An 11,967-nucleotide genomic window follows, 5' to 3' on the forward strand; every position below is an offset into this window, starting at 1 on the left:
CTTGGGAACTGAGGTAGAAATCCATTCTCTCTAGAATTGTACTTGGAAAAGATTGAAGCAGATGCTGAGAATCTTACACCCTGCTGTTAATATCTTATGGTCAGTTCCCCTCCCATGCCTCAGTAAATGACAAGTTTACTGCACCCTACTTTTCATTTACCCCTCTGGCCTCCGCTGGAACCTCTGGTCACTAAATGGGAACTTTGACAGAACTGGTCCGAACACTGCAGTTGCCACCTTTTTTCCCCAACCACCCATCCAAAAACTAGGGTTCGGCCAGGGGCTAAACCAGCGGCCTTTTTAGGTACCCCACTGCCAAAACTAGTACTTGTCTCCGAGCTCAAATTGGAGCAAAACCGGAACACAAGCAAAAGACCACCCACCAACTCACATGCGACGAAAGTTGAAATCTCTCTCTCTCACTCTCTCTCTTCAAAAGACTGAAAATGATAAAATCTCGTGAAGAGCCTTCTGCTAATAAACACCGTAATTTCAGTCAGTGGCCGGTCGAGAAACGAGCATGGATTGTATACATAGATAACGTGTTTGATAGGAAAAATCATGCATTTGAGAGACAGAAGACAGAGAACGAGGATAAGTACATTTTTCTACATCAGATCTGCATACTCCATTACATCACAAAGCTGAGATAGGGACAAAGGAGATAAGAAAGGAGAAGAGAGAAAGAATGCGAAATGATGCTTGTGTACATGAATTCTGAATCTACTGACCTTTGGTAGCCTGTGAGTCTGTGACATATGCGGTTCCTCCAAGCTGACCGCTCCATTTCCTTCTTCCATTCTTCTACCACCTACAATTCTCTTCTCCCCTTCAAAGCAAGATCCAAGCTCAGCCACTCAGGATCCCACTTTTTATTAGCAAACCCCATATCAAAATGCTCCCTTTGTTACTCTTCCACTCCCAAAACCACCAATGCAACCACAAAGGCGGCCTAATGGCACCGCCTTAGAAACCTTCAGTAAGTACAAGCTCGAATTACCGACGGAAGTATGAATCCACCAACCAGATTACATCATTCCATCCACCCATATGCATCACCTTCTTCTCCTTCTCGATGAGAGTTTAAGACAACCAGAGAGAAGAGCTTCCTCCTTTCAATGAGAGAAACGTATGCTGGTAGTAGTAGCAGTAGAAGTAGTAATTCTAATAGTAGTACTAGTAGAAATTGAGCCTGGAATTATCAAAAGGGTGGTCTAACTCCACCACCACCCCATCCATAAGCATCACCAGGAAACGGATAACTCCCCATGTTTGCACCCAAATTATAGAAAGAAACGCCGCTGCCGCCGCCGCCGCCGCCGCCGCCGCTTCCACCACCCTCACCACCGCCGCCCCCCGTAACACCGGAAGACTGAGATGCCGCTGGCTGCTGTCCCTGCACCGCCGGTGGGGGCGCTGCCTCCTCCTCCCCCTCGATCGGCAGCCGCTCATAGACCGCGTTGGCGAAGGACGCCGCCATCAGCACCACCGGCCCGGCTGCCACCAGCGGCCCCACCACGCTCCCCCCGACCACCTGCCCTTGCCCGCCAGCGAGGAAGACGGTCAGTCCGCTGGCCCCCGGCGGCGCCGGTGGCGGGAGGACGGTGCCGGTGAGGGAGAGGATCTCGAAGCGGCCGCGGAGGGTAGCCACCACGCTCCCGGGCGGCGACGCCCCGGGCTGGCGGAGGACGACGTTGGCGACGGCGCCGCCGCCGCTGAGGACGCACACCCCGCGCCCCCGGCGGCGGGGCGTACTCGGAGACGCACTCGACGACGTCGGCGCCGCCGGAGACCTCGAGGACGTGGGAGCGGAGGGCGTTGGGGTTGTCGCGGGTCACGATGATAGGGGGCTTCGGCTTGTTCTTCGACCCCGGCGGCCGACCGCGGGGGCGGCGGACGGGGCCGACCGTTCCTCCGCCGCCCACCTCGGCGGCCGCGGAGGTGGAGGGCTGCTCGCCGCCGCCTCCGCCGCCCTCGTCGGGTGAGGACTTCATGTTCTTCTCCGGGGAGGGCCTGGACTGCTCCGGCGGGACGTGAGTTGAGGGCGGCGGCGGCGGCGGCGGCTGGCGGAGGAGGTGGTGGAGGTACCGAGACGAACCTCCGCCGCCGCCGGAGTCTATTCCGGCCATCGCGGACACATCTACTCTCTCCCACCACTTGCTTGCCAGCTTCTCCTCTCTTGTTCTCCCCCTCTTCTACTAATCTTTCGAGCTCGAAAGGTGCTTCCAATCTCGCTCGTCTCTTTAAAATCTCACCTTTAGCGGCTTCCGATACAAAAGGCGAGACTTTTCGTCTTCCCCTGTCTCTATACCGTATCAAAGAGAGCTTGAGTTCTTCTGCGACCCTTTCTTCTCCACCAATTCAAGCACTGCATCCAAACCAGACGATTTAGAAGCCAAAAAACTACTTTTTTGCTAAAGCTAGCTCGAGAGTTCTCTGCCACCTTTTGCCATTCCTATTCTGATATGTAGCGACAACAAAACAAATCCAATCAAAACTCCAATACCACTAGAGAAAGCCTCTTTCTCCCCATATATATCCTCCCCGAAAGAAGAAGAAGAAGAACAGAAATCTAAGGTAAGTTTAGCGTCGGAGAAACAAACACCAATAAAAGCTTGCTCCTTTGCTCATATATTTGAAGAACACCATCAACTCATGAACAAATCTTGGCAGAGGATCAGCGCCCAGTGCAACCAAGAAATCCCCAGCCTTTCCTTTGCTTCTCTTGGATAGAGAGAGAGAGAGAGAGAGAGAGGGATTGGTTTTGAAGGGAGTCCGAATGGAAGGGACCGGGGGAAGGGGGCTGGAGAGAAGGTGGAAAGTGTGAAATGGATGTTAAGATATAATATTAGAATGGCATATTGCTGTTTGGGGGGTGGGGAGAGAGAGAGAGAGAGAGAGAGACCACAGAACTGTACCAGTGTGCTCAGAGTATGCAAGCATGCCGGAAGATTATATAAATAATGTGGTCTTTGTGAGCACTCTATTGTCCACAGCTACCTATAATAAGGACTTAGAGGTGCTATTTTAATAGGTGCTTCGGATATTATATGAGTTGCTGGTGCTGTCTGCCTCTCAAATATAGGGGCTGGAAGAATCAATTCTAGGGGACCAAAGAGGTGTATGTTTGTTTTACTGCGGCTTTGGCCCTGGATTAGGACTGGGGTAGGTCACTCGACCACTCATGTGGGCACTTTTGTCTTTTAACGGGGGTAGCCTAGTGTAGCCTCGTCTGGTTTGATGTGCCATCCTCCACCATATTTACCTCCAAAGAAATATACAAGAGAGACTACATATTATTTCTGATAAATGTGAGTTCCCATTGAGAAATTATTTTCTCTGTATTGTATTTGTTTTCTCCTATTATAAATGGCACTGCAATCTTGAAAAGTGAAGCTAACTGTAAATTTGCTGCAACATTTTGATTCAAACTCTGTATATAAATTTAGTAGGAAAATAATTGTAGTGTGCCTTAACTATATAATATATGTATATATATATATATATATATATATATATATATATAAGTTGTGGTTTCAAAATATTATCCATCAAACTACTACTTTTTTGAATCATTAAAATTAATTATATGTGTCCAATATAGGTCTCCGAGTGATATGGATGAATTAATCATTTCATGGTGCAATGCTGCAAGCCAGTTTTCAATAGGAGGCGACAATTAAGTTGAATAATGCCATCTGGAGATGCTTGTTCACATGACATCCAAAACTTATATTTTATGTTGATCTTAGCAGGTTCACTTAATATAATAATATCTTGACTACTCTACTGTATTCTAAGGTTGGCGAGGTCTGAATCAATCCATATGATCTTTGAATTATGCTAAACATAAGATGTTAAAAGTCAGAAAAGTTTATCGTACGCACGTCAACACATATTTAAGATGGGTTATAGTGTCTGTGATGCACTTAGAGCAGAAAACGAATTAAATATAGATTGGACATCAATACATACATATTTATATCTATTTATATTTAATAATAAACACGAATATTAATTAGATATAAAAATTTATATTTATATTTATTTTAAATAAATATAAGTATATATTAGATATCGAAAGCACGAATATGAATACAGAGACTAATGAGATGCTTAAATGTTGTGACCAAAAAATCGAATATATTACTAATTAGAAGATAAACAAGATTGCTAACATATTAATATAGCTATTTATTTTTTAAAAAAATTACTGAATACCACATAAGATTATAAATAAAATTAGATATCTAAATATGGATCAAATAGCTATTTGTCCATATCCGTATCATTTTTTATTTGACATATATAAATATTAATATGAATACTAGTTGGATGCTTAAATTTGTATTTTTATGGGGATAGATTTGGATAGAAAAATAGATTATATTATTCCATTTATTTTCATTTCAGGATGCATGCTTCATGTCTCCAATAAAATTAATTACAATTACGGCATCACTTGGTGCATCTAACAATATAGTCCAAATAGTAAGAATTGCAAAAAGACACTTGTAGTCTCTTGAACAATTGTGTGGGTCTGGTCAGTCAAAAACCTGGAAACAGTAAAACTGGTAGAGTTAGTACCCCCACCATCAGCACGGGCTGTGGTGGGATCCATCACTTGCATGGCTGTGATTGAGACCTGTCCATCAAATTTTTCCTTGTTTGGGTGTGCCGGGCGGCCCCTCTTGCCAAATTATGGCTCGCACCGAGACTCTATACACCGCAAACAAAGTCAAAATGACCCCACTTTTTTGTGCTGGGACCCACAAGGACAGGTGCACGGATCACACCATCAGGGTAGAGCTACGGACAGAATGACCAAAATGCCCTTGGATTAGGTCCGACCAAACCGTGGTCTGGTCACCGGGGGTTGTTGGGTTAGGGGCTGGTTAGGTGGCGAGCCCATCACGTGCGGTCAACGGGTCAAGGATGGATGGCGGTATTCCCGGCCGTAGAACTGTCAGACACGTGGAGGGCGGTCGGGGGCGTCATCGGGACTTGGTCAACCTTCTCTCTCCCTATCTCTCTCACGGTCTTGGGCCTCTTAGCCTCGCTGGCCTGGTCGAGAGGAGGCCCGGACTCCCCGGGCTGCGCTCTCAAAGGGATCCCTTGGATCCTCTCAAACATGGGACACCATGCGGTTTGCAACGTGAGTTGTCCACAGGTCGAAACGTGTCCATCATACTTTGGCTTGTTCCTTGGCTCGGATGGCAAGCAGGAGCATGGAGGATCCAATGATGCATAAAGAATTATCATGAAACATAATAGATAATACAGTGGAGACGGAATTGTGAGAGCCGATGTTCCTTTTAGAAGAGCAGAATCAAAATATAGTGTTGAACAAGTAGGTGTAACTGTCGAGTTCTATGGTGGCGAACTCAATGGAGTTAGTTATGATGATCCTGCTACTATAAAAAAATACGTTAGACGTGCCCAATTAGATGAAATTTTTGAATTAGATCGGGCTACTTTGAAATCCGATGGTGTTTTTCGTATGCCTAACTCTGTTCACCAAATCAAGAACTTTCGAATCTCATAGGGTTTTGAATTAAGAATTTATTTAGTTGAATGCTGTAATAATAACTTTTTTTAAGGAAATAATGATTTTTCATTATCTAAGTTTCCAAGCATAATTCGATGCTTCTGAACAGTTATAGTGGCCATTATTTTAAATTTTAGATATATTTAAACAAACTGCAGAAAAAAAAAATGAAGCCTCTTATTCACTAAGAAATACCATAGTATCTCATTGGGTCGAGCAAGGCTTTTAATTATTTAATGAGCTTGTTAGCTTTAAAGATATTCAATTCTTAAACTTTTATGTAAGTTAACTTGGCTTATGTTAATTACAATGGCTGCTTCGTAGAGCCTAAATCAAGTGTGCCGAAAAGACCGAGGTTAATAAATAATTATGCTTAAAACGAAGCCATGCCTGATATCTCTAAATTTCTAATTGATTCTTTTATACTTTAAAGATTCATAGTTTTCATTATTTGACCGGATATTTTAATAGCGACAAAGAAACCAACAAGGTGCGACATAAAATGGAAGGGCGACAATGTCAAAAAGAATCAATTGTGAGAACTATATACAAGTTTCTAACTTGTAATTTTAATAAAATGTTGCAAACAACTTGATTGCCCTTTTCACTAAAGCCGCAATACTTCTTCTTTTGGACCCAAGCTACAATTCTTTAAATTAGTTATACTTATTTTATAAGGCTTTCCAATCATCATATGCTCTGGTTTGGAGGTTATGTTAAAAATAGGAAGGCACTTGTGCTAAATAATTTTTTATTTTCTGTTAACTCTTAAACTTGCCACTTTTAAGTCTTATTAAGATATTTTATCAGAATAGAATTCAATTCCTATGTCGGAAGCACATTGAGATATAAAATTATGATATCCTTTTTATCAATTCAATTCTTAAGCTGGTTGAGAACCACATTGATCGTAAAAAAATGTTTACTTTTTAATATATTTTTAGCTCTTCTATAGATCATAGGCAAGTGCTTTGTTTTATCATATAGAAGTTGCTTTTGGAGAAATTAATGAAACAAAGAACACTTCAAAACTAACGACATACAGAATACCGCTCTTTTTTTAATATTTGATGAGCTGATAACTAAATAAATAATAAAGGATTTAACCTTGGCATTGGTTCCAGCACTAAAGTAACTAAGTAGGCTTGATAAGCTAATGGATGCTAAAGCCTCGCCTAACAACTTTTCTTTAAAAAAAAAAAAGTAATGGGGATTAGTTCCATGCAAACTATCGAGAGATGCTTTCCTTTCTTTATGCCCCGTAGGGAGTTCTATTTTCCTTTATTATTATTATTTTTTTTTTGTTTACCAGGACTGCTTTCACAGAGCACAAGATTTCACATGACTATGAAAGAAAAATAAATGAAGCTTTTACCATCTTCGTTCTAGCAAGATCCTATTAATCATGAAACCCAAGTTATAAGCTAAAAAAGATTCATTCATGAATTATAAAAAGTTGAAACAAAATTCTTATATCAAGTTTTTTTTTATTCATCTGATTTTTTTTTTAATATCCCCTGTCAGAAGCTAGCTAGTATGTAATGCATGTACTTCAGTAGATGCGCTTTCTGCCAAAAACCATCTTTTTGATCATTTTTTTGATCAAAATCTTATGGCCATCTTCATCAACAAGGAGACAAGTCAATGGGTTACATAATTAGGCTCTGGTGCTCTGTTTCTTTACACTCTGTTTAGCACTATACCCAAAGTAGGGTGCTCTGCATGTCAAAGAGTGAGGATGTTCCATAAAAACAATGGAGGCTTAGTCTATTCCCAATTCCCAAGGAGGAGGCTACTCAGCCTTAACATTGTACCACTGCACACCCTGATATGCAAATATGCAGCACTATATGAGATCAAGCAGCTGGCTTTAACCACTGCATTTGGAGGGTGAGCAACATACACAGGTAGGAATGGTGTATCAGACTTGCCCTTTTCACCCTAAGATGACTAGATGAGCATGAGACTAACATGTATTAATTTTTTGTTAGGGTGCCTTGAAATTGCCACCTCCTCTTGGGATCAATTAAGACGACAATGTACCAATTTTAAGCTTATTCAAATCTTCAAATCTAATATATCAAATCCTCAGTCAATATCCTATTGTTTTAATTTAAAATCCATAAATTCGAAGTTATTCTTCTATAGTCAAATGGATGGCATCTATTTTGATAGTAACCCTAAATTCTTCTATAGGGTTGCTCCTAACCCTATATTGTTATTGGATTCCTTGGAAAAATTATTTAACAATGGTAAAAAGAGATGCGCATATAATTAACATAATTAAATATTGGAGCATGGGGAACCACCAAAACAAAAATAAGTATTTGCAAGGTTGACACAAGTACATCATTTCTATATATAATTTATCGACCAAAGCAAGGAAGCAAGTTGGACATTTGTTAATAAGCAGAGCAGCGCACTTTGTCGTCATCGGTGATGGAAGCCCATGTGCTTCCGATTGTCTGCCTTTGTCGTATTTCTCAATCCAATCCATTGCATCGATTCAGACAAGATCCCCTATTTCAATAACTTTAATCGAGCTGACCTTAACACTATATCTAATATTTTTAAAGTGGAGCTAGATCTATACTTTAATCTATGAGATTAGACATGATTGCACTCTCTTCCATTGCTAGTCTTAATCTATGATCGAATATGGCTCCATCTTGGGATGCTTGCTTTTAAAAGTTTAAAGTAGTGAAATAAAATAAATACATAATTTAATTAGGTGAGGCTTGTAGTTTAATGAGCCAAGATGGAAAGGCTGTTAGGGTTTTCTCAATTCAAAAACAGGCCGCAGCTTGGAGAGCAAAATCTGAGGACACGTGTTGGCATGCCAACTTAGCCCGCCGCATTGGACTCCGTCCAACATATGCTGTGGACGATCCTGCTCCGACGGGAAGGCTCAAAAGCGTGGAGGCTAGCCGCTCTTTGGTTAGTGGGTGGCGTGGTTGACACGTGGAGTGAAGTAATAGGTTAGAGTCATCAAGTGCCACGTGGATAACACTTGTAGGGGCCGGAGGTCTGCAGGTGCTGTGGGCTCCGTGGTCACGTGACCCATGCCGGTCTGCGTGGAGAAAGGCCATGGACATTAGGGTGGGGGGGAGTCAGTAACGGGACCCAAAACCCTATGAAGAGAGAGGGAATAGCAGGGTATCTCGGGTGTGGGTGTGCTGGAAAACCCTCAATCTGGACCCAATTTGTTTGTGATGAGGTTGGAAAATATAAATTTAAAAACCAGCTAATTTATCTTGCATTAGGAGTTTATTTATCAATAATATATCTTTAAGTAAATTATATATTTTTAAAATGAGAATAGTACAAGGTTAGGAGGATGGTATTTTGGATTTGAATGCAGGGTTTTTTTTTTGGGGGGGGGGGGGGGGAGAGAGAGAGAGGGAGGGAGAAAATTAAAGGAGAGAAGAGAATAAAATATACTGTAAAGATCCGTGCAGGCGTATGTTTACTCTCATATCGGTTATTCGATGGATAGATCTTGAGTACTTATATAGAATTAAGGAACCCAAATAATACTTTCTAACTAGCTATATCTTGAGTACTTATAAAGAATTAAGGAACCTAAATAATACTTTTTAACTGGCTATTTTGGGTGAAGTCCTGAGTTATTACACATACTAAGTCCATCTTGCTCTCTTTTTTATTTGTTATTTTTTCTGTTTATTTTTAATCATGAATTATGCAAGCTCTCTAATCATCTAAACCAAGTTCTGATTTGCTAGTGCACTATAATTGATGTTTTAAAAGCTTATTAAGTAAGGGCAATCTATAAGTGCAGGGTCAATCCGAACCCACCACAGCTGTAATTAAGCCTGCGGTATAGGGTGAACATGCAAGCGATCTAATTATAATAACTCAGCTGCACTCAAATCCATTCATTTTGGATGAGTTGGAGAAGGTTGGTTGGTCCTGGTAAAAAATTTCTATCAAGCAGGTGGAACAAATGCCTGAAGAGTTGAAACTTCCTACAGCAGTGCATGTAATTAAATGGGAAAAAAAAGGAGGTTTTGAAAATGGACTGTGGTATCTCTTTAGGTTACTTGATCATCTATGAGGAGAAATTTGTTGAAATATCAATTATGGAGACTATTAATTACAATGCAAACAAAAAAAAGTAACAATCAATAGTTTAAGGCAGATTGGATGGATAACTACAAAAAAGGTGGGCATTTTGATGATACAAACATTATAGCCATTTATTTTAGTTTATTGATATGGGCACAAGCAATCAAGCACTAACCCTTCTCCTCCATACTATCTTTGCTGCCTATCTGTTCATGAACAATTGTCAGTAATTGATTAGGGAGGGTGGACAGGCAAGGCAAATAATGCATTGGCTTGTCCAGGGAATACTATTGTATCTAAATTATCATCTTCTCCCCTAGCCAATTTCCACTCCTCAACTTACTGGTATAAAGGCGATTTTCGTATCTTGAGAATTATAGGATCGCATGCATTAGATACCTATCAGCTGCTGCAAAATGAATAAACTCTTCATCTATTGATGGCAAGATGTCTTCTTAGACATCCCAAGATCTAAAACCTTCCATTTTCCATCTCCAATCCACCTTGTTCACTTACAATTTTATCATGTTTAATGAAAATCTCTCAATTTTCCTTTATTTGGCCACTAGACCTTGTCTTGTTCACCCCCGAACCATATCCTAATTTTGTCGTATCATCTATCAACCTAAATCCTTCATCATACGGAAAAAAGTTCTCCAAGGATATTTCGGAAAAATACTCTTGAGAGCTACACCTAGCCTTATAAGAACTCGAAGGCAAATTTTTGATGTGTCCATTGTTCCCTTCTATCAAGCCTGATCAAATTCTAGCCTCGAACCCTCCATCACCATCCATCTGGCATTAGATGTCAAGATCTCAGTCATATTAAGTTGTGAACATGCTATTTTCTTAATCATCACTCAATTCTTAGAACCACAACCCTAGATATTTTTGACACTTGACACGCTCTCCTTCTTAAATTATCCTATACCTAAATTTGATATTGCTTTATCATTATCTAAGTTCCCAAAAATATTTTGATGCCTCCAAAATTGTTATAATGGCCTTTATTGTAAATTTTAGATATATTTAAAAAATAAAGTAGGAATATGAAGTTTTTATCCACTAAGGAATATCATCGTATATAATTGGATTAAGGAAAGAGTTTAATTGTTTACACTAGCGTAGCATATAAGACATTCTTTAGGATCATGATATGAATCTAGGTGGAAGGAAAAAAAAAGTTGCAGCAGTCGACTCTGATCTCCTTTTGGTGTTATCCGATCGTCCGCGAGGAGACGGTTGTTGAGCTATCAGTTATTGAAACCCTATTAATTTTAGAAGAAGAAGCAAAAGAACTGAGGGACTGATGATTCAAGGCAGTTTGGACAACTACAAAATGGTGGCTCTTCTGGTAATACAGAAATTAGAGACAAGTTTTGTCTTATCACTTAGGGCATGTTCCTTCTCGATTATGATAAAGACACAAACCCAAGTAGCATAATCTAATGTCCACCATTATGCAGCAGATGAACCAAAAACAGTTGAGAGGTACTTACATCATTACCACTAGTCCAAAACAGGCATATCAAAACAGTGAACAATCTGGGCTATCAGTTATAATGGCATACCAAAAGCAGTTGAGACAGTTGTTGAGCTATCAGTTATCGAAACCCTATAAATTTTACAACAAGAAGCAAAAGAACTAAGGGATTGATGATTTAAGGCAGTTTGGACAACTACAAAATGGTGGCTCTTCTGGTAATACAGAAATTAGAGACAAGTTTTGTCTTTCACTTAGGGCCTGTTCCTTCTTGATTAATTATGATAAGGACACCAACCCAAGTAGCATAATCTAATGACCACCATTATGTAGAAGATGAACCAAAAACCAGTTGAGAGGTACTTACATCATTACCACTAGTCCAAAACAGGCATATCAAACAGTGAACAATCTGGGCATTGAGATGCCTCCATCGCACCCTAGCTCGCATACAAAATAGCAGAAAATTAGTATAGTACTCCGAATGTGCTGAGAAGATTACAAGCACCATGTCTTGAATTTATCTATAAGATATCTGGGCTACATTTTTATGTTTGAGTAGAATATCTGTGCTGCATTGAGGCCTCCCATTTTCACAACATAAGATAGTCAAAATACTTGAGTCTAAGCAACAAATCTTGTTGATGTCACTAGTTAGAGGTAAACAAAGCGATTAAGCATACGTGGAGTATGCATCTGGGACCAAATACATACATAAATAGCAGCAATGTCAAGAAAAGCAGAAACTCCACCAACATATCAGCAATTTTAGACGTATCAGATATCTGAATTCTGGGCCGCCTTTCTCTTCCCATATATCAAGCCAGTTTCCTGTTGCACTATAACCACT

General features: G+C 40.4%; 1 protein-coding gene across 1 annotated transcript; it reads right to left on the bottom strand.

Moving 5' to 3' along the window:
- Positions 1-545: 545 nt before the first annotated feature.
- Positions 546-3,227, bottom strand: LOC103713868 (AT-hook motif nuclear-localized protein 25-like). Its single transcript, XM_008800916.4, is given in 3 exon segments — positions 546-1,747; positions 1,749-2,368; positions 2,444-3,227. Coding segments are annotated over 2 exon segments (927 nt in total). The 5' UTR covers positions 2,130-2,368; positions 2,444-3,227; the 3' UTR covers positions 546-1,201.
- Positions 3,228-11,967: the final 8,740 nt, after the last annotated feature.

Source organism: Phoenix dactylifera, chromosome 11 (assembly GCF_009389715.1).
Source record: "Phoenix dactylifera cultivar Barhee BC4 chromosome 11, palm_55x_up_171113_PBpolish2nd_filt_p, whole genome shotgun sequence".
NCBI classification, from domain to species: Eukaryota; Viridiplantae; Streptophyta; class Magnoliopsida; order Arecales; family Arecaceae; genus Phoenix; species Phoenix dactylifera.